At 41.3% G+C, this 25,819-nt stretch overlaps 2 protein-coding genes and 1 non-coding gene across 8 annotated transcripts in view; 1 reads left to right on the top strand and 2 right to left on the bottom strand.

Annotated features, from left to right (window-relative positions):
* The window catches only part of LOC101912667 (P2R1A-PPP2R2A-interacting phosphatase regulator 1), a 180,471-nt gene that overhangs the window by 148,652 nt on the left and 6,000 nt on the right, over positions 1-25,819 (top strand). Inside the window, exons 2-6 of one of the 4 annotated variants that reach the window (XM_055817861.1) lie at positions 14,888-15,216; positions 18,575-18,653; positions 23,334-23,390; positions 25,429-25,472; positions 25,552-25,606. In XM_055817861.1, the coding sequence (XP_055673836.1) occupies positions 15,101-15,216; positions 18,575-18,653; positions 23,334-23,390; positions 25,429-25,472; positions 25,552-25,606 (351 nt within the window). In that variant the 5' untranslated portion in view covers positions 14,888-15,100. Of the gene's footprint in view, positions 1-14,795; positions 15,217-18,574; positions 18,654-23,333; positions 23,391-25,428; positions 25,473-25,551; positions 25,607-25,819 lie in introns of those variants that run through there. The other 3 variants (XR_008749645.1, XM_055817860.1, XM_055817859.1) reach the window with 3 other exon arrangements.
* Positions 265-11,683, bottom strand: PABIR2 (PABIR family member 2). Of its 3 annotated transcripts, none has more exons than XM_055817863.1 (10): positions 11,214-11,681; positions 10,735-10,813; positions 9,334-9,390; positions 8,912-8,955; positions 8,777-8,831; positions 8,449-8,550; positions 7,098-7,186; positions 6,465-6,526; positions 3,935-4,031; positions 265-2,829 (listed from the first exon to the last, which is right to left on the bottom strand). In XM_055817863.1, the coding sequence occupies exons 1-10, from the start codon at positions 11,327-11,329 to the stop codon at positions 2,679-2,681; spliced, it is 852 nt and encodes a 283-aa protein (XP_055673838.1). In that variant the 5' UTR covers positions 11,330-11,681; the 3' UTR covers positions 265-2,678. The 3 variants fall into 3 exon arrangements, with proteins under 3 accessions (XP_055673838.1, XP_055673837.1, XP_055673839.1); XM_055817862.1 differs by having other exon boundaries at positions 6,465-6,529; positions 11,214-11,676; XM_055817864.1 differs by having other exon boundaries at positions 2,691-2,829; positions 6,465-6,543; positions 11,214-11,683.
* LOC114010894 (small nucleolar RNA U109) lies at positions 2,912-3,057 on the bottom strand. The gene has a single exon (XR_003552587.2). It is a non-coding gene; the product is annotated as a small nucleolar RNA U109 (small nucleolar RNA).

The following is a 25,819-nucleotide window of genomic DNA, read 5'->3' on the forward strand; positions in this document are numbered from 1 at the left end:
AGACAGTTGACAAACCCAGAAACGCGACTTCAGTCTTAGTCAGAGTATGCTGTACTAGCCTTTACATTGCCGTAAGGATCGAGTCTGTAAGCAGCAGCAACTCACATGCAGTTAAGTGCAAGTATCAGCTATCAGTCTTAGAAACCTTAAGTTTTACAATAAACAAGTGGTCTTACAGCTATGGGCGCGAAACAGAACGTGGTCCTCGGTGGGACCTACTACGTTACACAGTGACATTCATTCTGAAACAACAGACACAGTGTATGCGTGTGTATTACGTATATATTTTATAAAAAGAGCCATGTCTTCTGAAGAGCGAAGAACAGCCCAAACACTAAAAAAATGCTGTAACAAGAGTGAGCATTTGTGCGTTCGCTTTATGAAGCTTACATTCTAATGTTTACAAAGGCCAGCACTTATATAAGACTCTCCACTAACAAACAAATCTGGAATACATCAATTGTACAGGTAAGTCAGCCAAAAATAAGCAATAGCTATGCTCTTCTCAGTTTTAAGAAAGCATGCAATAGGTTTCCCCCTTCTGCCACCCCTTGTTCAGATTTCTAAATCACAGTACCAATAAAAGCACAGTATCATGAAACTGGGGCACAGGTAACAGGTTGAATTTTATCACATACTGTTTATCAATATTTTGCAACTGTAAAAGCAGCCGCCTTTTAGCATCGAGAAGGCAGAGAAGATACAAGCATGAATAAAAAAATAATTAAGCGATTTAAGACATCAAAAATTCAAGAAATAGCACTGTGCATATACAAATAAAATTAACATTCAATACCGTAGAGCTCATTTAAAAATGGCACCAATGGACAATATTTTACAATATGCACATTTATTTGAGGTGGGGAACTAATGCTCCACAGGTGAAAATGGTAATACAAATACTAGTGCCACTGTTGGCCCATTATGGTAATTCTTGCAATTTAATGGAAACACTTTTAAAAATAATCTGGTATGTACACGTCTTCTGGAAACTCAACAGCTTCTTCAGAACAACAACAAAAAAAACCCCACCTATGGTTCTCCTCCTCCCCTTTTTAGCCAGACAGTATTGTCAGAGATTGTGCTCACTTTTAAAGCACATAATCTTTAAATTCAGTGCTATTTTCTTTCAGAAAGATCAGAAGTTGTACTTTTAGGTAACAAAAGCATTTATGTTACAAACATTCAAAAATGGAAGCTTATGATTCTGGCAGACAATGTTGCGTATTAAATACAAACCAGCCAGCAATTACTGAACATAAAAAACTTATTCAATCATAAAAAAATACTATAATTCATCACCACAGACTTTTTACATAGTTATAAATAATAAATAGCATAACACAGTAGATTACAAACGGATTTATTTTGCCCCGTTAAAGTCTTTAAAAAGTAAAATATCTATTGTCTTACCTCAGACCGACCAAGGTACTGTATCAACTACTCATAGCTCAAACATCACTCCTTAGCCAAACAATTTGCAGAGTTCGTATTCAATCCCAACTTTTAAATCTCTCCTTAGAAATCCAATGTTTGCTTAGCTGTTTGCCCTGCTCATGACCAACAAAGACACAAACACCGCACACAGCAGCTGCAAAGGGTATTACTTTGGCTGCCGCGTCACAGCGGAGTTGCCACTGCCCACAGCACCTTGCAACGGAGCACACACCTTGGAAAGGAACACTAAGGAAAGCAGCATCGACGACAGATTCTGGTAAGCACTCTATAAACAAGCTGTACACAAAGGACTTTTTCCCACCCACCCCTCTGGTTTACATTCCATAATTTTGTAACAATGTCCCCTAAGGCACAAAAATACCTATGACCTCAATGCCACAGGAGACATCGATGGCGCCATACACGGTTCTCCTACACAGTAGTTTAAATAACTTAGTTATCTGCACTGTATGTCTTAGATCAAGGCGTGGATTAATTTTCCTTGGCCAAATCTTCCTGAATATTGACCTTATTTCATACAATCTGTAGGATAAAGGATCTGGGGAGAGAACTATGCAGCTGTTTTCATCATGTTCGTAGAGCATTATTATTTCTTCACTGATGGCAAAAGTGCCAGTCATTAGTTAATTTTGTTGTGGGATGGTTTTGTGGTTTTTTTTTTTTTTAATCTGAGTGTGAGATTTCCACACCACTGTGGTCTTCTGTAACAAAAACGACTAGCAGCACTAAGAAGTTTTTTCTCCCTTCCGTAAGAGAATTTGAGGCTAGTGACTGAAAAAAGCAATGAGAACAGTTTTACTCAGTGGTGTAAGTGCCAGAGAATAAATCAGTATTTTCAAATCCTTCCAAACCAAATTATTTCCCTAGACATAGTGACCACGATAATGATATAAATATTTTCCTAAAAATTGCAATACTAATAGGTAGATACCTATTCTCAGACTCAAAAAGTGTATGCAAGTTCCTGAAAGCAGAAAGTTAGTATAATCTGAGCAGACATCTTGTTTAAAAAATAAATTTGCAAAACCAGACATTAATATGGTCTACAATGTTCATTAAATGGATAAATCAAAATCACTGGAAAGTCGCCAAGGATTACAGTTACAATAATTTTTCCTTTTAATAATCCTCGTGTTAATGGTTCAAGGATCAGAGTTCGTTTCTCTGTACAAGTGTACAGTAAGGGAACAGCACAGCCAGACACTGACTCAGAACTTAAGTCACTTAGGTGAGAGATCGTCCATCAGAATGAATGAAGAGCATGAGTTTGAGCACGTTACTGGAGACTCTGTGGTTATGCTGCCTTTAGTCAGTGAATCAGAGGAAGAGCCAACACTGCTGCTACTCCCATCAAGAATATCTGAAGAGAGGCTGGGGAAAAAGGAAAAGGTTATTTAGAAACATGGGCATGACGCCTTTGTGTAAAGCTAACACACCTACGTTTTTGTAGAGAAAATGTAGGAGACATATACTACCACTCAGTCTTTACTGCAAGACTGGCAGCCCTGAAGACTCCTTGTTTTCTGTAGCATGTTATATATATATTCATGCTCTTTATGGGAATAAGGAGCAGAATTTATTTATTTTTTTAACATGCAGAATAAATTACGACTGTGATTTTCATCAGTCATAGAAAGGAGGTGACAACTAATGAGAAAAGTAACCTTAAAAGGTTATAGAAAAGGAATAATAAGAATCTAATCAGCAATGCAGCAAAGATGTCGTTAATTAGCTAGTATGTTCTTTAACGTTGCACCACTCAAAGCAAGATTTTGAAACCTATTTTTCCTTTGTAGGTAAGGAATTCCTGTGTTTGCGTTTTAAAGTCTTGATACAAGATTCCAGAGGGCACATAACTTGATGCTTTTGCAATTTAGCTAGAAGCAACACCAAAAAAAAAGTATTTCTAGGCAGTTTCAAGTCTGTAGGCAAATCGAAATTATATTAACAGAGTTGTTATTTTAGAACACTTAGTATCTGTCTCTTGACATAAAAGACAATTCAGCTTTTTATGATCCTAGTACAGAAAGGAAACAAACTATAACGCTAAAAAATCATGAATATAACCACATGAACTAGTTAACTGCAGTAACTGTTCAAACATACATTTTCTGAATATTCAGGTAAGTACCACAGATACTATATTACCACTGCCTACAACACACCGCAACGATGAAGCATCTTTAAGGCAAAGTAACTTTGCTTATGAACCAACAGAGTTTTGTAACAATAATATTAAGTAGAAAAGCTTTGATACACAAAATCTAGGCTAGAATCTGCTCAGGAAGAACCAATCAAATGAGCAGGAACATTGTCACACTACACTACCACAGGAATAGTTCCCAGTAATATGCATATGCAAGCTAACAGCAAATGTATTTTTTTCTGGGAAAAAAACAACCCCACAAAACAAGAAAGATTGTGATAAATGCACATTCCCTGTTCTTGGTATTTCAGGGCACATGAAATATTTTACCATGAACTGAGATCTGTCAGATGTGTAACATCTGGAGAAAGCATGTTGGTTGTTCCTTGAAAAAGTCTCTTTGGCTGACTTTCAGTTTCCATTTCACCTAAGGAAAATAGTGCAAATAATCAAACTCACTTGAGTCTCTGGAATGTCCATTTAATATTTGTCTATTGTAAAAGAGAGGTTTGTCCCACAACAGAGCAAGGTTACATTTGTAACGTAAGTCCTCTGATTCAGCCAACCGAGCACTTGGGTAAGTCATTAATTTGACGCTAGCTGTTGTTTAACCATCCAGTCTGTCCTTAATTTAACTAATGCTTCACCAGCATCTGAGGGACTACAATGATTTCAAAGACATAAAACTAGGCACTTGCTACTTGGACTACAATCAGACAAAATAATCTAAAGCAAACTAATTACTATGACTTAATTTTAAGTAAGCAGCTGAGATGAGGCAACTGACATGATCCAAAATACAGAGATTAAAATTCATAGTGATTATGAAAACAGGAATGCTGGACGGGTTCACAGTTTCACCCTCCTGTGTACAACAAATTCCAATACATATGTACACTTTTACAGAAAAGCTGAGAAGATTAGATTTGGCATGTGTATGCATTTCCACTTACTCGTCAGGATCAGACCATCTTTGTACCTCTAATCACCTACTGACATTAAAAGATTAAACGTGATGGGGAGAATTCATATAATATGTTTAGTATAATCTGCCCTGAGAATGAGCTAGCTCATGAATAGCTTCTGTACAATAGAAACATTTGGAAATATCATGAACTTGCCAATAACAAGCTTAAAAAAAAAAAAGGAAACCCTCTCAGCTACAGTATATTTTAATTTTTAGTTTGGCAACAAAAAACGTATGAAATGGAAATAAATGTTCTGGCTTTTTCCTACACTTCACAGCAGTTGTGGCATCAGTTTGAAAAGCTGACAGAGGTTAAGCATCAATACATACTGGTTTGCTATAATATGTTACGCAAGAGAATTATACTACCACTCATTTTATAGAAGACTGATAACTCCACAAAATGTCCTATTTCTTTATCCCACAGGGATACATTCCCTTCTTTGAAGGGTAGGACTAACAGGCAAGCAGACTAACTATCAAGCAGAATGGGCAAAAAACATTTATAAGATCACTTTCTTACACAAAAATGAAGAAAACCCAAACCAACAACTTGGGTAACTTTTGCTACTTGAAATTTCACAAAGACAAATCTGCACTGCTACAACACAGTGCACACCAGTATTAATTCCCTAGAGCAGTGAAACGTTATTCAACACATTGCTTTCTTCCCCCCACATATTACAGTGTCAATTTGTTACCATGTAATATCAGTAGAATATAAACCATAATGCTACTGCTAAAATTCAGAAAACAGGATTATGTATTTAGGAAAAGAAATTAGGTTCATTTAAATGGATTAGATGTTTTACAATTAAGGAACATTTTGAATATTCCTTGTTATTTCAAGTAAAAAAAGGCAAACTCCTATCTCCACTTTGTAAAAGATGCTCCATAAGAGCACTTGGATAGGACAAGGAAAGCCTGCCCTTTACCCACCCTGTTTTCACACAATCTGTGTAAAGTCTATTGTACAATGTTTAATATAAAACAATGCAGTATGAATACCTATTCCCTATTAATCATTGAGCTTGATAAACTTCCATTTTGCTCAATTCTTTGTTTAATTTTTAATGCCTCCAAAATTCATAGACAGTAACAGCCAAGACAGAATTGGCATCCATGAGAAAACTGGTCTCTCTCCCCTGTTAACACAATATAAATTAGATAGCATTCTTTTATATGACAGGACAAGCAGTCCTAAAAAAACCCCAACGAACAGTAGCTTTTCTTGAAGGCTAAATATAAGTCTTGTAAAAAAAAAAAAGGCATGCTTTTGGTGCAGTTAAGAATGCCCAAGTTAAAAAAAATATTCAGAAAGAATAAGCATAGCTAGAGGCACACTTGTAAATATTTCAGTCCTACGGTCCTACTACGGAGACTTGTTCTGGGATGCAATTCGAATATCCTTAATATGGAATACTTCCAGGAAAGAATGCAGTTTTCCCCCTTCAGGAGGAAAGGGCACTGATCCATTCAATTTCTCTAAACACTCACCTTCTGAACTTTCAGAGTAAAAACAAACATTCAGGACTAAGTTTAGAGATACTGCACGATAAGCAACATTCCTAAGATGATCTGAAGGGTGTGCACCATACAGTGGTACTCTTAGGAATGTCAGGGCTTACGAATATTCGTAACATTTAATTTGAAGCTTTTCATTTCAAAGTTTGCCTCTTTCAAGCAGTAGCTGCTTTTAACGTTTTTCATTCTTGTGTTTTAGACTAGCTACTTTACATTGTATTTTTAGTTATGGCTGGCAATTTCCAACTCGCTGGGGATACACGTGCATTATATTTACAGAACAACAACAAAAAAGTATGGAAGAGAGAAGTATATGCAGCTGCAAAACGACATCCATATTAAACCACCTGATAATGTAGATACACATACCTTTTCTTTTAATGGGGCCAAGAACACTGGGCCTGATACAGTTGATTGGACTTTGACTCCTCCTGCTAGAGAGAGAATACTGATACACAATCAGGCCTGTAAAGGTTCCAAGTCTGAACACCACCATACCTAGCATCGAATCACCACCACCACAACATATAACACACTTTTTTAAAAGCTATTCCTGCACAACTGGAAGGCTTAGGGAATCTAAATACATAGCTAACGTGCTCTAATAGGCAGTACTCTTGTTATCTGCCACATAAATTTGCAGTAAACTTTCTAGGGTTTTCTCCCTCCCTTAGTGCGTCACATCCTCGTTTCTAAATTGTGTGTAACATCTATATAGAATTAATATGCTGACAGAGTTAAAGTTCATTTGAAGTACCTAGAAATTTCCCCACAAGTTACCAAGTCTAGCTTAAAGACACAGGCCCCTAAAAGAGCACCCACATAAAGCTAACATTGGTAAAGGCTGAACTTTCAGAGCATTTTCACGTGGCAATACTTCAGCTATTGTAAAACTAAAGTCTCTAAAGGCATTAAAATGCCTGAACATCAGATTTAACTAAACTTAGTGCTAGCCTTGGAATTTAAGACAATGTATACCTGTTACTTGCAGATGTCACTTACTTGGAGAATCGCCTTGTTGGACTGGGAATAGGGCTTGGAGGTAATCCATTACTGCTCACAAACATTTGCAATGATGGTGAAAAACATTGCTGCAGAAAAAGTCACATCAAGACGCTTCAGAATTTCCTTTTACTCAGGTGTTTCACCCCACCCTCCAAACAAAACAGCCCATTAAAGAAAAGCTAGTAACAGAATAAGGCAGAGATGACCAAATTCAATCTTAGAAGCATTACAACCTAACTTGCAAAAAATGTACTGGTTAATGCAATACCGCTCAGATTAACTGAAAATTCAAATGCACAAGAAATATGAAATTTGAATACACACTGTTTTCCAAACAAGACAGTTGTTTCTGTAGCAGTACAGTCCTCAGGACTTACTTCTTTCAAGGAACTTATTATACAAACAAGTTTACTCAAAATACATCTGACCTGAAAATTTAACACAGAATTCCAGAGTATTGAGCTCTGCAGTTCTGCAGCTAATTTGAGCTTAGCCACGAATGCCCATAGCTAAGCACAAAAATGTTTGTCAAGTCTTTACAGTCAGATTCCAAAGGTACTGGACCAGCTGTCAGCAACAGTGTTATATTGGGAGCACATTTACCCAGCGCTAGTATGCGGCTGCTCCATGCAGCAATACTAGTAGAGGCATGCAATATAACAGTAGCAGTACAAAAGCAGGGCCACAGAAGAGGAGGAAAACAAGATGCAGCAGCCAATCTTTAAACACTGTTGCCAGTTTCTCTATGCTACATTTCAGTTTTCCAATCCTCACTGGAAAAAGTAGTTTAAAATCCACCTCTTCTTCAGCATCTGCCATCAGCCTTTAGGGCAAGTTCAGCATGCCCCAGTCACCCCTCACAGTGAGCTCATGCCTTCCTTTCCCTGATGGACATACTACCATCCTCCTCACCACGCAGATTTGCAGCTTCTGGTCTTTACCTACACTCTTAATCTACATATGATAGATACACTGCCATTTTGTCGCCTCTTCCCCAGCATCCCCAACTTAAGCAGCTGGAGATCATGCGCTAATCTGATTACTCTAACAACCTCTTCCAGCTTCCCTAGAAACAGAACCCTAACCCGTCCAAACATTGCACAGATATCAACAACTGACAACACTCAGTGTGACAGAACAGACACACTGCTTAAACTCTGCAGCTCTAAGATGGTAAGCATCTGATTCTCAGAAATCAATATAAAGTGGGTTTCGGGTTTGTTGTTGTTGTTTGGTTGGGTTTTTTTTAAACTTCCAAACAATTTGTGAAGTTATGTGTGTCTTCAACGGTTCACCTGGGCCTAAAGTTCTAAAATGTTCTCTCAGTTTGGTATTTCACTTATCCTACCTTTCCTATTCCTCTTGTAGGTGAAGGTGCAGGCGAAACTGGAATGAAGTCTATTCTCTTTGGAGAGGAAGACTTCTCAGACTTGTCCAAGTCATTGTCACTCTGTAAATACAAGGTTTCACACTCAACACTGGCACAGGACATTACCTTAGAATCCAAGGCACAACCTTTTAATGGAAAGTGACCAGACCAAATGCACAAAATAGCTACAGCAGATGAACTTAAGTTCTTCTTAAATTATTTTCACAGTTAATTCCTCTCCTTCCCTTAAATTCGTCAGTTGAGTGTAAAAGTAGAATTAAATAGGAAACATCTATAAAGAGATTACCAGGCTCAAGCTTTCCTCCCATGACTGGCTTATCTGCATTGCTGTTTGCACTTCCCTAGAATACAAAAAACCCCATCAGTAGCTACAAAGAGGATAACTCTGGCTATTTTATCCTCTTGTTTCAGTAACACTCACCTTTCATGTGCTGTTTCTCTGTTCATTAAATCCACTCCTTCCTCCTGCAGGAGATAAATGTCATAAGTTTTCCTGTAACATTTGATTCATCACCGATACTTGGAATAACCCTTGCGATTCAATAATTTGCCATTAGAATTGAAATAGGAACAGCAGAACCACTCCAGGAAAAGACTGCTACCAGCCCAGCTCACCATTTCTCTTGAATGAAACAAGACTTCAAAAATGCAAGGTAGTTTAAACTTGACAACAATAAGCCTTGCAAGAATGCTATCTCACTGAAAGTAAGTCTTAAAAAAAGATTTGTTTCCTCTAGTACTTGAAAATCCCAATAGGAAAGAAACTCCCATTATGTAAGTACTTCAATATTATATAATACTTTTCGCTCTGTATCTAAACATACAGATAAAAACTATACTTACCCTTCTGATCTGATGAAGTCGGCTACTAGGAATACGAATAGGAGATGATGACAACAGCTGAAAAAAAAAAGTGACAACTACAGTGATTAAATCACACCTCAACAGCTTGCATACATCCCATTTACCATCAAATACATTCTTAGTGAATTAAAAATGAGCTGTACAACTACATGTGGATGACTCAATGTTGCAAAAAGAAAACATTGACCTTCAAGAGAAAAGACTTGTTTTACCACTTACAAATTCATTCTATCACTCAGTAAGTGACATGGATCTCAAACTTGCAAGCAGATACTGCTTAGCATCTCAAATATACTAACAGCTATATATGACATTTAGACAAGAGAGATATTATAATTATAAATGAAACTACAAACATTATACAATGCCCTACTGCCTAGGGTAAGATGACAAACTCCTGTACTAACTTACTCAGCCAGCTGGCTATTACAGAGTAGAAATCTCAGTGTTTCAGCTCAGCCTTGAACAACAATCCCTAAAACTTTACTTTTGCAAATGTTTAATTGCATGCAATTTTATGCATCTATTCCTCTGGAACTTTGGCTACCATCACATACAAATGTGCGAACGGTTCCCACTCAAGATGCCCATGTGTCTACTCTTAACACCTACTGACTTGAGCTCCAAAATTTTGCATCCTTATTTTTAAGAAATCTCATAAAAGAAGATCTGGAATTAAAATTTCATCTTGCTTAGTCTGAACATAATAGAAGACACAGAAGAAGCCCATTTCAGGACTTTAAGTTCTACAGGTTTTGAAAAAAGCAATACCTAGTCTACACTACTCTCAGACAAGAAAGAAAAATTTCAGTGGAAAAGAGCATGTAGATCCCTGAGGTGACAAGGACAGGGTGAAAAAAACAAATGTAACATCTCTGAAAAGTTAAACAACTGCAATACTGTACACTACCAGACTTCTGTAACAGAGAAAGTATCACTCAGTAAATAAATTCCTCTTTTTTAAATCATTTTCTGATGTTTAGTATTCAGCCTTTAAAAAAAATGTGACAGTGTTGAACAAACAGGTCAACAAAGACTAATGACTCTCTCTTCCATTTTTACAACAGCTTAAAACACCCTTCCACGACTTTTAATTGTGACAGCATTTTCCAGCTCACAGTCGGGTCCAAATTAACTTTAAGACTGAACTTAATACTGGGAATTACACACAGTTTAAGCCACCGCTGTCTTCTTGGGGACACAGAGTTAATACACCAGAATTATTTTGTTGTAGGTTGCAGGGTGGGGGAAAAACCGCGTATTCTGCAGCCTGGAAGCTTGCTAGGATGTTCAGTGCAAATACAAATCAAGTTTAACTTCATTTCTCCAGCGCAATTATTTCTTGTTGGGTGTAAACAAAACATGCTTCAGATTCCTCACCATACTGTGACGGCTCATAACTGTCGTACTGTTCCTGCGCGTTCGCAACACGTAGGGCTGAAAAACCTGGGAGTTGTCACTGGAGGGGCAAAAAAAAAAAAAAAAGTTTTGTGAACAACTCTGTGAGGTGTGCTTTCCTTGAACCACCCAGCGCTGCCTCCCGTCTCCAGGGCGCTGAAAACGCCCTTTTTACCCGCACAGAAGCACCGCCTGCCCTGCGGGACCCGGCAGGCGCTTCCCCGCTACCGGCCCGACGGCGGCACGAAGGAACCCGCCGCCCGGCCCCAGCGCCCCCCGAACCCACGGGCACGTTCAGCGGCCTCCAGCCCCCAGCGGGGGGGGGGGCCGGGCAGGGCCCGCAGCGGGGTTGGGCGCGCTTCCCCAGCGCAGGGCCCGGCGGGCAGCCGAGGCCCCCCGGGCCGGGCCCAGGCGCCGCCGGGGCTGCGGGGCCGCCGCGGGCCGGGCCGCGCCGCGCTCACCTGAGCCCGTGGATGAGGGGGGCGCTGTTGGATCGCCTCAGGCCGCCCCCGTCGCTCGGGGCCGCGGCGCTCCCCGGTGGCAGCTCCAGGTCCAGCTCCATTTTCTCCTGAGCCATCGCGGCAGCGGCGGCTCCGGCTCCTCCCGCTCCGCCGCGATGCCCATTCACTGCCGGCGGCCGCCGCGGCTCCTCATGCCGCCGCTCCCCCCGGCCAGGCGCGGCGCGGCCGCCCCTACAGGCCCCGCGGGCGGCGCCGCAGGCAGAGTCCGGGGGCGCGCCGGGCCCGGCGAGGGGGGCGGCCCCAGCAGCGCCCCATGCCGTGGGCGGCCCGGGGGGCAGCCCCTTCCCCCACCCGCTCTCGCCGACGGACGAGCTCGCCGAGCGCGGTTCCGCTACCGGTGGCGCCGCCGGTGCCACCGCCTCCGCGAGGGAGCGAGCGCCTCGGACCGGAGACCCCCCCGCGCCCGCCGCCGCGCAGCGCGCATGCGCGGACCGCGGGGCGGAGGCAACGCTGCCCGCCTTCCCCGGCGCCTGCGCCCTGAGCCCGCCCGCCGGCACCGCGCATGCCCCCGAGGCCGGCATCGGGCCGGCGCCCCAGCCGCTGCGGCGTGTGGGCTCCCGACAACCTCCGGCCGTGGAGCGCGCGCTGATTGGCTGGCGGGGCAGGGCGTGTGTTTGAAACGGGACAATGAGCACCGGGCGTCGGGTCGCGTCGGGCGGGGGCGTGGCGCCGAGTCCGACGGCGGGCACATGTCTCGGTGTGTTCTTAACCGGGTCAGTCCGGGGCCGGGTTTGTTTTGCCCTGGCGGGGCGCAGCGCCAGCCGTGCGAGGGCTTTGCGACCCTGCCTAGGGTTACGGTCTCCCTCTCCCAATGAAATCACGCGTCTTTTCCACCCAATGAACAGACTGTGTTTGTAACGAGGACATCAGCCTCTGCTCTGTTCTCAGAAATCTGGCATTAAATTTGTTCAGAAACATGTGATTTTAGTTCTTGGCAGTATTTAGGTTTTTAGATCGACCTCTACAATTCCATTCTAAGTGGTCAAAGTAAGTTTGTACTTACTGATTTTTATTCTCTAATATGTTTCTATAACAACAATTGCAACATCAACAACATAGACATTTGTCTCTTATATGCGTGGGCTATTCAGGGTCTTTCCCAGCACCAAATTTTAAAAGGTCTTTCATTTTCTCCTGGGAAACAGCAATTCTTTTTCCAGCGCACTAAGTACAGAGACTGCTAAGACAGAGAAGTTAGGATTTTTAATCATTTCACCTTTCTTAAATGGGAACATGGCTAGATGAATTATTGTGCTGCTACAAAATCATTGAAGGTGATGTGATGTTCCTAGATAGCCGAGTAGAGCTACTGCAGATATATATATATAGCTTGCTATATATTATGGTACCTCCTTGCATTTTTTGTTAGTCAAGACTGACTCGAGCATATTCCATTCTTCTACCTTCAGAGACAGTGTATATGTCTCATCAACTTTTTGTTGATGCTCCCATTTCTTGCATTATACTGACACTATTAATGAAGAACTTTGTACCTATTAAGTACCTGAGATGAGTTAACAGACCCACAAGATTACATTTCAAATATTTTCAAGATTTCTCAATTACGTATTTATATTGAAAAACCTGGAGAGAAAATTCCTTGTATTACTGCAGAAAGAAAAAACTTTCACAGCCCTGTACCACCGCTTATGCTGTGATATACTGTAGCCAGTAATGACACCTTCCTGTGAAATGATACAGAATTGCCATCTCCTGCAAAGATCAAGAGAGTAAATATCTAAAACTTTCTTTTGCTTGATTTCTAAGAATTATGATCAGTCTGATTCACTGGAAAATTAAGATCTGCTGCTACAAAAGGAAAACACTGTTAATCAACCTCCTCTGCCACTATTCCCTAAAAGCAACACCACACATTTAATACGGAACCCGCACCATTTTCCTTGTCTAATGCTTAAGCACAAGCATTTTGTAGCTTGTAATAGCTTTCACAGCTTCACTCTCCATGGCTGGAGAGTGCCCAAAAGGCAATTCAAAATGACAGTATCTAGCAAAGCATCTAGCTCTGAACGGAAATCTACTCGCATGTATGTTGGCTCTGCTAATACAAAAGCCACCTGCAGAATCTGATTACATCACCAAACTATGTGGATTTTGCTATTTGTGATTATGGTGGAGTTGTGATATTATGTCTTTGCCGCTACGGACAGAAAAAAGCTTCAAGTACTATGTACCAGAATACTGTTAAGGAAAAAGTCAACAATATCCAAAATGTGGCTGCGAGCTCAAAAACATCTGCTTCGTATACTCAAATTTTTCAGTGCCAGGCACCAACACCATCAGCCTACTGTCCAACCACGGTTTACTATAACCAAGAGAACCTTCACAGGAATAATATCTACAAGAGAAAGTGAGTACTGTCGAGGTGACCCTCAAAGGCCCAAGAAGGGTAAAAAGGCAGAGAAAAAGGGATGTGGATGTGGGGGAGTTGTGCTATGGAACAGAATGAGGTGAAAGATGGAAATGAAATCACAGATTGCCGAGTTAGAGAAACAGCGCAAATGACCATGGCAACAGGGACTAAGAAAGGAGAGTATATGTTAAACAGAGCCTTGGGACAATACAGGTGAAGGATGGAGATGCAAAGCGGGGAAATACAGGCTGGGAGGAGAAGATAGGTGGGTACAGTGGTACAGAGGGACTGGTAGGCATGAAGTTACGGTGTGGGCAATGATGCGGGAGATATTTGACAGTATCAGGGAAATATCCCTGTGGGTAAAATAAACACAGCCACTCAAAAGTTACAAAATGCCATTAGCCTCGGTAGGCATGTGACCCACAAAAAAACATTTTAGCTACTTACAATCTACCTTTCCTCTCCAGTTATTTTTGTCCTTAAAGACTGTCTGAAAATCTCACATGGAATACGAGGTGACGAAGGGATATCTGGGCCTGCAAAGAGCAATCAACCATATTTCTGAGAAGCAGCAATGGTTAGGTATTAACCCAGATGCTCAGCGTTCAATATTTAAAGGTCAGCATTGTAGCACTCAGCAAGGCAGTACTAATGAATATACTTTAGACACCTAAAATATTTACATCCGAGTTGTACATACCTAGCTATGGTTAGATAAAATGATTTAACTACAGTTAGATGGACGGGTATATGGTGATAGACCATAAGATGGCAAGTGGACAAGGGCAGAATGGCTTTCTACACGAACGTTTAGACTCGGTTTCACAGAAACTATGGTATGGAAAAAAAAGGTACAGATGCCTTCTGTGGCACAGGGTCCCCGTGCCTCTGCGGCAGCCGCGCCGGCCCCGGGGCCCCCTCACCTCACGGCGAGGGCTCTGCCTTTCCCGCCCGCCTCCCAGCGACGTGTGGTTGCCCTGGCCCGACGCGGCTCGGCGGGAGCAGCAGCTCCAAGGGCGCGGCCCCCGCGCACCCGGCCGGCCGCCCCGAGCCCCGCACAGCCCCGGCCGCCGCGGGGGCGCAGGGCGCAGGCGCGTTACCCCGCGGCCCCGCCGTGCGGGGGCTCCTGTGGCGCATGCGCGCTGCGCGACCGCGGGGGGGTCTCCGGGCCGAGGCGCTCCGTTCCCTGAGGCGGCGGCACTGGCGCGGCTCGTCTATCGGCGAGAGCGGGTGGGGGAAGGGGCCGCCCGCGGCATGGGGCGCTGCTGGGGCCGCCCCCCTCGCCGGGCCCGGCGCGCCCCCGGACTCTGCCTGCGGCGCCGCCCGCGGGGCCTGTAGGGGCGGCCGCGCCGCGCCTGGCCGGGGGGAGCGGCGGCATGAGGAGCCGCGGCGGCCGCCGGCAGTGAATGGGCATCGCGGCGGAGCGGGAGGAGCCGGAGCCGCCGCTGCCGCGATGGCTCAAGAGAAAATGGAGCTGGACCTGGAGCTGCCGCCGGGGAGCGCCGCGGCCCCGAGCGACGGGGGCGGCCTGAGGCGATCCAACAGCGCCCCCCTCATCCACGGGCTCAGGTGAGCGCGGCGCGGCCCGGCCCGCGGCGGCCCCGCAGCCCCGGCGGCGCCTGGGCCCGGCCCGGGGGGCCTGGCCGCCTTGGCCGCCGCCCCGCGGGCTGCCCCGTGTCTGCCCGGCCCCCCCGCTGGGCGCCGCAGCTCCTCACCGGCGTCCCGCAGGGAGACGCGGGGCTCAGCCCGGGCCGGGGGCGTTTCGGCGAGGTGCCCCTCCCGGTGCCCGGGGCTGCGAGGGCGCCGCGGCCGCTGTGCTGTAGCTTCGTTAAAACGCCTGGCTTGTTGTCACCCGGCTGTGCTGTGTAGCTGAGGAGCGCACAGCCGTGTTGCCAGGTCCGTGGCCGTTGCTGTAGCTAAAGCACCGACCCTGCCGTTTTCCCTCATGGTTCAAGTCTGACCCCGAAATACCTCTGCACCGCGTGTGCTTACTGCAGTAAATGCCTTCAGAACAGCCGGGTGAATTCGTTGAAGGTCATTTCATGGCGCCTTGAGAGAAAAAAGTTTTACATTTAGTGTAAAACAGCGTGTCAGTTGTCCTGGGGAGAAACACAAGGAGCGGTGCAGGCAGTTTTGCCAGGCTGTTGCCATCGGCCTGTGGCAGGTGGTACCTGCCAGGGGGGTTGGATGTTTGCCATGCATTCCAGGTTTAGCTTTCTTGCAGCTGATGGAGCAGAGGCAGTGGCAGTCCCAGGCAAGGGCAGGGGGTAACGCTCTCAGATCTGCATGGTCTCTTGGATAGTTTTGTGTTTCCGTAAGTTTCTAACTCGGGGTGCTATTTCTTGCCTCCTCTGGGCTGTCCTGCAGTTGGGAGGTGCCCCCATGAGCTACATGGTGTGGCTACCATCTGAGGTAGTCCTTGTGCTTCTGCTAGTAGTATGTGTGCAGTTTGGGAGAGCATATTGACAATAAACTTCATTAAATGTAGTATAATACGTGATAAATACTTCAGGTTTTTTCTTCAACTTTGTGTTTCTGTAAGGGACTAGATATCAAGTGACAAACCTCATAGATCTTTTGTACCAAAATGGTTAACGGTGAGTTAACAGTTCGGAGGAGACACTGATTCTTGCCTGTTCAGTCATGACTTAATGTTAAGTAAACATAATTGTGGTTCTTTTACACAATCGTAAGAAAACAACTGTTAGTTTACATTTTAATGCAGTATAGAAGTATTGTGAGTGGCAGTTATTCCTCAGGGAGATTTCTGACCAGGTAAACTATCTGTAAACGGGGTGAGATGTTTCTCAGCCTTTTACAAGTTGTTTCTTATGGACTGTGAGACCCTTTGCTCCTTAAAAAAAATAAGCATCCCATAACCATGCTGTAAACAAATTGTTTCATTCGGGGTTCAGGCTGGTAGAATGGTAAGCCTCAGCTTTTGCCTCAAAACTGTGCATACGCTATATATTAGGGTTTTATACAAATTAAACTGAAATGTCATTAAACTAATTTGAGGTGGTTGCAGGGGGTTTGCCTGTTTATTAGGAATTTTCCAGCAGAATACTGTTTTTGCAAGGTTGCAGCTCTTGGCAAGAAACTTCAGTTTTTCCCGGAATGGTTTTGTTGGGTAAACTGAAAGAAAAGCTCTTGCTCTTGAACAGCTTGCTTTTTCTACTTTGCCTCCTGTTTTGACGTCTTCATTAACAGGTTTAGTAAGGAGCTTGGAGAATGAGTTACCATAGAGCCAGAGAACGTTTTTAAGCGCAGTATTTTAGATCACTGAAGTTACCTTGCACAGAACTTCTGACTCTTGTTTTCATGCCAAATAAAATTGATTTTCAATAGGAATTGTAAGGATTTTCTGTGAAAGGTAAGTCTGAGATCTGACCATCTCTGATGTGTTTGCAAGGGAGATTAAAGGTAAGGATATCTGCAGAGCTTTTTCTCTCCTTCTCTTCTGTTTTAGTTAGCACAGGATATTGAACTCGGCCTATGGTAATGTGTTACAGAATCATTCCAAACTCTTTTCTTGATTCAGACCCGTGATTTCAGGATGTACTGTTTGTGTTGCGTTTGTATACCAACCAGTACACTTACACTAAAAAGAAGTTAGTTTTATCTGTTGGCCTCGGCCAGTAAATCTCATATCTAAACATGATGTCATGGTTCCCTTAAATTTTACCTGTTCCACCCCCTATCAAATGGCAACTGTTTGATCTCTTGTGGGTGTAGACTGAGTAAAACCTCTTTGAAAATTGTAAATTATGTCTGGTCACTTGTACTGGAAGTTTTGGAGAAAGAGAGTTTTTGCATTCTTCTTGGTGAAAGGCACAGTGCGTATGCCAGTTGCTGTTGGCTTTTATTTCACAGTATGCGTTGTTTATTTACAACCAGCTAAAAGTGATCTAAAACTTATGTGTCTAACTGGTGCATTTTAAACTGGAGGATTCAGAAAGTGTTGTGTCTTGAAAATGCATAATGATTATCAATCTTTAGAACAAGGTAATTCTGTTGGTCAGATTAGTTTTAAGAAATTGTACTTGTGTAGTGCTTTCATTCATCCCAAGTTAGCAGCTGAAACAAGAAGATGCAATCCAGTGACTTCTTGTAATTTAGATCTAATTACAATCTTATATTTGGATCTCTTGGCCTGTGCTGGTAAATTTTAGGCGTGGGGATTGTAGGATTGTGGCTCAAAATTTTTATTCTAGCAACCATAAAACTGAATTTCTGCAGTCACATTCATTAAATGCTGATCAATGGTTGATGATTACACTGGTGTTGACCAGTGAAATTTGCTTTAGGAAGCAATAGAACTAAAGTTGCCTTGAGAAAGGAGCTCATTTTATATCAGATTCCTGCATTTTTAAATGGATGTGCTGCTTCCTGGTTAGAAGCCTGACTGTGGTCAAAAGTCTTAGGGCTTTAAAAACTGGTTTTACTGTATGTTTAGTTTAACCTCTCTTGGAAAAAAGTTCAGAACTTGTTAAGTGTTTGTAGTGATAAGACTTATCGAGATACTGTATTTTTTTAAATTCTATTTTATCTATGGTGGTTTCAGTTGCTAGTTATGTAACATTTATAAATTTGTTCTGTTGAATGACGTTTGAAGCAATGTGCAAGCTGCAGCCATTCCAAACATAATAAATTCCCACAGAAGTGATTAGCCTTAACAATTTTTCTTTTATTCTGAAGACTCGGTATGATTAATTAAAATCATTTACTGAGGTAGCTGGGACTTGGGGGAAGAGCAGTTTGGTTTCCACTCTGCCAACAAGCTAGAAGAGTTCTTATGTATCTGTCTCTCGAGTGCTTTGTCTTGAAATGGTAGCGGTCATAGCATTTGAAACTGAGCTTATATTAAGAGGTACTTTTTGATAGGAGGGAGATGGCTTCTGCATTTGACAAGTGTTTCTTTTCACAGCGATAATTCACAGGTGTTCCAGGCTAACGTTTTGCGAACCCGCAGGAACAGTACCACAGTTATGAATCGTCATAGTCTGGTAAGAAAACTATTAGACTAACCACATTAGGTCCAAAGCAGAAGTGTGCATACAGGATTAAAGAAGAAAATGAGATTGTAGTCTGTGAAACTAATACCACGTGTTTTCAGAAACAAGGCTCTAGACTGTGACATTAATATGCTGTAGCTATAGTGAAATTTTATTTATAGACCATTTAGCCTTAGAGAGTACTTACGTTTCATTGTGACCATAACTTTGTTCATAAAATGCAAGCATATGTTCTAAGATAAAGAAAGGTAGTTTGCAAAGAAAATTAATTATGTGGATGTATTGTTCAGTAATCAATGTGTTAATAATTTCTGATGTTTAAAAAAAGACAGTGATGCTCTGATCTTAATTTGTCTTCTGCATAGTAGTGACTGTATAGACCGTTGTAATCAACAATTTGATACAATAAGATGGAACTGGATGATAGAACATGGATCTTGAGACTTCCAGAATTAATGATTCCATATCTCTTACGGATGCTCGTTTGTGATTTCAACTTTTCTCTGATTTCTATTATTACAGCTCCCAAAATCTGAGTCTTTAAAATAATAATCTAGACCCGTGGTGATGCAACCCAGACAAAATACTGTATTGGTTTAGTATTGTACAAATTGTGGTAGAAAGGTGTGCTTTTGACTGATTTAGAACACCTGCACAGGTTCACATAGACAGTGTGGTTTGCTAACCCTTAAATGGTTAGGGTATACAGGGTAGTTATTTCCCCTGCCTAAAAGGAATTTTTGGTCAGACTTATATGTATAACCAGAAACGTAACTTTTCCCGTAAGACAGCCTTAAGAAGCCAGTAGATGTGGGATAACACCCAGCTACATTCAGTTGATTATTAATGTTCTGGAAAAGTTAAGCTATGTTGGAGTGTGAGACAAGTGGTATCAAGTTTAAGTATGGGAAACAAAGTCCCTGTAATGCTAACAGCAATTATCCTGTTTCTTAATTACCTTTTGAAGATGCTTTAGAAGTAATTTGTTAGCCCCATGTTACTGGTTGAAAAATACTACTCTCCTATTTTCTCGACCGATGCCCTTTAGCTAAAATTCTGGTTTAAAATCAGGACAACTACTTCAGTAAAGGTTTGCATCTGTATCAGAACCAGAACAGTTATGTCAAAGTCTAGGAGGGCTGGTGGAAAAGCCTTTCTCCTGCTAGGGTATAAAACCTGGTAGAATGTATTACAGTAAAGATTTCTTAAACAGTCTCTTTATATATACTTTTTTAGAGTGGCAGCTTAGGTTAGATTTGTTTATGCCTGTGGTCAGATGAAAGGAGAAACAAAGGCGAAATCTCAGTTTATTGTGTTTACTTCTTGAAGATCCACAACTGTTGGGCAAAAAAGATGCTAATTTAGGATGCATTGCCTGGAACTTGCTGGGAAGCAGGAACTATTTTACTGATGGGCTAGCTCTTCTGGCTGGCTGTCCCTAACAGAAGCTGCAGCCTTCTGGACTGAACCAGTGTTCCCATCTTCACGGGATGATGTCCTTAACCCTTCACCTCACTTTAAGATTATTAAAAAGCATCCTGAAAGTTAACTTTCTTCACTCCAAGCTGACCAGGTGCTGACAAAATACAGTTATTTTACTTACGCTAAAAATCAAGTGTTCCATTGACTGCTAGATCAGTGCCTGGTCCACTTTGAAATATTTCTTTGGTTATGGTCTAGTTTATGGTTCTCCTGAAAATGTCAGGGAGGATGGAATTGGAAAAGAGTGTAGAGATTATCTCATCCTTCTGTGGTCTTAAACCAGGATCATCTGTAGATAAATGATTTTGTGAAAACAATTAAACTTTCAGCATTAAGGACTGTAAGCAACCTCACTTGGTATTCTTGCTGTAGCAAAGACGTAAGTGTAGTTTTATGATCTGAAGAGATATTCTAAGGAGCTAGATGACATCTAATTTGGTAAATTAGATTTTACAATAAATAGGGGATAAAGTGTACTTCAAAAAATTTTTTTGTGTTTAGGAAAACTAACTCAAGTTTTATTGCAGTGTTAAGGTCTAATAAAGAGGTGAAAAGATTCAGTAAGTGACTGAAACTTTGTTAATTTAGTTATTATAAGTACAGCTAAAATTTTATGTTTTGTTAAACCTTGGGGGGAAAAAAAAATGATTAATTGTATAATCTGGGTTGTGTTCACTGTCATGGAAACAATGGGAGTTGCTAAAATACTCTGATAACTAAAGGTTATATCCTATCTAACTGCATCTTCAGGGCTATTGTGCTTGTCCCAGTTGCTCAGCTGAATTCTAAAATCTTTTCTTTTTTGGGTAGCTTCTCCAAGTCTCAGACGCCAGCTCTTTTGTAATGATGACTGCAGGGGCAGCTATGCCATTTTGGCTGGGACTTAATCTCCAGGTTTCTGACACTGTATGTAATTGCTGAGGAAGGGTCAGCTGGGCTCAGTGTCTGCTGTTGATTTCCTTCCAGAAGGTATCAGTGGCTTCTAGTGAATAAATGTTTTGGGGGTTTTGGGGTGGTTTTTTTGTGTGTGGTTGGGGTTTTTGGTTTGTTGTTTAAGCAAAGCGTTTTAGCCTGTGGTTAGATGTTTAGGTACTGTTTCAGCAAAAGTTGGTTGATGTATTTATTTGTTTATTTGAAGCCCCAGAAATGCCTGTGTTGGCAGAAGCAAGGGAGCACTGCAGGGGCGGCAGTGGAAGGAAGGGCAGAGGCGCGTGGGGCAGGGGACCTTGGCAGTGGTGCCTGCCAGGCTGGCGCTTCTGAAACTTTACCTTCAGTGGAAAACATTGTTTAACCTACTGGGGAAGGGGTTTCTCTGCCATATGACAGTCTAATAGTTTGTGATGGTTTTTATTAAACTTTGTGCTCACTTAAAACACTGGGGATTTGGGTAGTGTAATTTTAACAAATGGTTCAGTCTGCTTTAGCAAGTATCCGTTCAAAAAAGTCTGAGGTTTCTTTTCAGGAGAATTAAATCAAAGGACTATGAATGGGGAAAAGTGAATTTTAAGCACGGACAAAATAAGGATGATTACTTGTTGGAGATGAGATGTAGGATCCTCAGAGTTAGTGGGTGTAGTCAGTGCATTAGATCCTGCAAAACAACACTTAACTGTCTTTTGATTATTTTTATTTTACACTGTGAGCCACGGGTTTCATATATATTCTATTAATGTTAAACCTTAAAGTATGTGGAGCACAGTCATAAAATTAGAATAGAATGAGTGGAACAAATTTCTACTGTGGAGTGACAGAGTGAATAGGCAGGAATGTCCTGTTGTCTGAATCCTTTTCCCTGTGTGAGAATCGAGGTCGACTCAAGGTCCACATTGGCTGGTACAGCTTGGAGGAATTGTTATTTAGGTGCACTGGATTTTGGGGAGCCTGATGTAATAGTAAAGCTGACCTAAACTGGACTTGAGAAGTAGCAAATCAAGACATTATAGCTACTAGACTTCAGTAGTATATATTATGACGACTAAATTCTGGCACATACATTTGACATCCTCTGTGTGAGTCTCATAGGCTAGTATCCTTTGTGAGAGGAAGGGCGTGATGTCTTGATGTTTGTTTTTTTAGCGGGAGGATTCTGGATATATGAAGCATTAATAGTCTGTGATAACTTACCGTAATCTTTTGTGTAAGGCTGCAAAATCTTTGTGTTCTCCATGAAGATGTTGCAGTAAATGGTTAACTGAATATTTCTTAGTTTCCCAGCATTAGCATAATGAAGAACTGTTTTGTGAAGGGAGGAAGCTTCATACTGCATAAAGTATATAAACACTTAGTAATAGCACAAACCTTACTTGCTGAACGCACATCCAACTTAAAAAGACATCTTGTCTTTTGGAGGGGTTGTCAGCTTACAGAAAAGAAGTTAAACCTCTGTTCAAAGCTGTAGCTTGGACATTTTTATCCCTGAATGGGTTATGACAGTCAGATACTTGAGGGATGGAAAATATATGAAAGGTAATTATATTTTGGTAAAATAATAATTGTTAATTACTTGGGTTTGAGTGTGCAGTTTTGGATCCTAGTATTCCAGTGGGATCTTGACGCAAAACTGACAAAATTAACAGAAGACCATTTTCAGTGGCATCTTCTCTGTTTTCACCCCAATTGGTGAAGCTTTTAAGAAACCATAAAGAAGGTCTTTAATTCTTTGTTAGCTGTCTAGTAGCTGATTTTTTTTCACCTGTCCAAGTACTTGTTTATAGGCAGACAACAATCCAGAAACCTTTTTGCACAATGCGTTGTTTTGGGTTTGTATTTTTTAAGGATCTTTGGGGAGTCCTCTGGATCACTTAAATGAAAATATTCTGAATCACTTAAATGAAAATATTTATGCGACTGTATATATTAAGAGTGGCAGTGTGCTGGTTGAACACAGCTTAATTCTGCAGAGAAGGCTGTGACTTCTAGTTGCCTGGAAATGAAGTGAAAGCCAAACCGATACCAATTACCATCTGTGAGCATACAAAGCAGTATAATATGGGAATATATATTATCATGTCCTTGTAAGTAATTAATGTAGTTTATATATCCTGAGAGCGTTATAAGTGGTTTGGTGGTGTTAATATTTTTTTCATTTGGGATGGCACTATAGCATGGTTACTAACATTCCTGCACCTTTCCCTCTCTTCTCCTGTAGTTTCTAAGCATGTTTCAGTTGTATGTGGCTTTGTTTTGCAGTTTGTGCCATCATCTCCTATCCGTATTCCTAGCAGCCGTCTTCATCAAATCAAACAGGCAAGCACAGATTCTAATTTTTTAAATTTTTTTTTTATTTTTTAGAGGTGGTTGGTTTATTTGCAGTTAACGTGTAAGTCCTTCAAATGGTTATTATGCATTTTACTTTGAAACTGTAGTAGAGTCTGCAGCAGTCTGTCACTTCAAGGTGTTCCCAAAAGTAAAAGCTGTATCTTGTCTGCAGAGTTGCAAATTTCATGATTTAGCACACATCTTATAGTAAGAAGAAGATTTGAGGAGAAAGAGGAATCTTAAAATGGCCATTTTAGAAAGGAAGCCTTTAATGTAAACCCTTAGGGTAGTTTCACCAAGTTTTTGGCAGTAGCGCCAGCATAAATATTCAGGGCCAATAACAAAGTGTTCCTTAACTTGTGTTGCCACAAGACTTTTGTGCAGCCAGAAAATGAACTGGATAAGGAAGCACTCGGGCTAAAAAATAGTTTGGACTCTTCTGGCTGGGCTATTTTTCATCTGTATAATTTTCTTATCCAGATCACTGTATTTGTGCTGTCACAGCAGGAGCACAGGGGGAAGGGCACCAGAGCAAACACTTAGGAAGGGAGGGGGGGGGTGTAGCAAATACCTGGGTAGGCTTAAATAGCACTGCTACCAGACAAAGACCACAGTCTCAAGGGTCAAGTTTTAAAATCAACAAGCTCAAACTCTTGTGGCTCCTCCATTTTATATGTCCACTTTTTGACAGTAGAATATTTATTAAATTGGCTTGGAGAGGCTTGATTTTTTTATACATATGTATTATTTATTTTTTTTTAGCTTGCTAGTTTTCAATGGATAGGCTTGATTTTTACAGGGTGAAAAGTTAAGAAAATGATTTAATACTTTGGACAGCATTTTCAGGGTATGACATCTGAAGTGATGGAAGGCATTTCTGCTTCCCACCTCAGGTATTTGAGGTGTATGCATAATAAAACTGAAGAAAATAACTGCTTGCTTTTATGTAAATTATTTACTGGCTTAGAGAGACTTGAGCACTCGGGTCAGTTGTAGAGCTGTTTCATCAACATAAAAGGCTTAGGATTAATATGTGAATTTGATGAGAGCAACGGAATAAACTCCTATGGCTCTGCTATATTACATGAAGTAAAGTTGGTAATTCAGTTTTTGGAAAATACTTCTGTATTCATACTTGTTCCATACATTTAATAAAGTGAACAATTATATTTTCTAATTTATGTTTGATCATTAAATTCACAAGTTGAAATTCCATATCTTGTATACTTGCAGAGATGGGAACCTGTGTGATTTACTTCTGATGTCTTTCAAATCTTAGCAATAATCACACGTAGTAAGACTCTTCATATGATGAAGATTGTGAAGATGTTTAGTTGAACTTCTATTCTTGAACTGGTCTGAATTAGGGAACGCTAATTCACTCAACAGACTGGGTAGCATTCAGTTAGTTTTAAGGAATGGTATCTATCTCGAGGGGATTGAGTCAAGTTTGTACTTCAACTTGGTGTTAATGTTTAGTTTAATTTTACACCTTTGATCCATTTTAGTAATATTTTATGGGTACTTTAGAAAAAAACCTACTAAATCCCAAATTCATTGTGTACAATGCACTGTATTGCAAATGAAATGCTGACAAGTGTCTAGTTAGTTAGAATAAGGTAAAGAATTCAGCCATGCTTTTGAGGATTATCTGTACCAGTTTCCATTTTGTGAAATAATATTATGCAAGTCTGCATAAAGATACTCTAGAGTGTGCAGAATTTTTGGTTCATAATATCATTGTTCAGTTTTGTAACTACCTCTTGGATAGTAATGAAAATAAAAAAGCTGGTTGAGAAATAACAACTAACATAAGCACTTTTTATGCAGTGGTCTCTTTTGCTATATCTCTTTCCCATCCTCTCCCCCTGGCTCCTTTTTGTGTAGTGAGAGCTTAAGGTTATTGTTGCTTAACTGAGTTGAATTAAATTTTCTGCATACCAAAGTGAAATGAAACTAGAGCTTTTCTGATTTGCTGTAGCAAAGCACTTTTTTAAATCTAATTTTTCATCTGCTAATATTTTAGGAAGAAGGAATGAATTTGATGAACAGAGAAACAGTACGTGAAAGGTAAGCATTAAGGCAAACTAGAATACTTAATGCAGTCTTCTATGGGCCCAGGACAATAAATTTCTTTTCTTCTTTATAGGGAAGTGCAAGTAGCAATGCAGATGAGCCACTCATGGGAGGAGAGCTTGAGCCTGGTAATGCATGCATTCGTGCTTTAATTTGTATTTCTATTATCAGTATCAGGACACTAAAGACTCTGTCATCTCAATATTTTCTTTGACAGTTTGACCTGCAATTAAGGTGTTAGTATATCACTGCTTTTGATCAACAATTTTTCACACTAACAAGGCCCAGAATTATCGTTGTTCAAGGATACATGTGGTTTCCTTGGGCTGGTGTGTCAAAAG

The sequence above is a fragment of the Falco peregrinus genome, chromosome 13 (assembly GCF_023634155.1).
Source record: "Falco peregrinus isolate bFalPer1 chromosome 13, bFalPer1.pri, whole genome shotgun sequence".
NCBI lineage: Eukaryota > Metazoa > Chordata > Aves > Falconiformes > Falconidae > Falco > Falco peregrinus.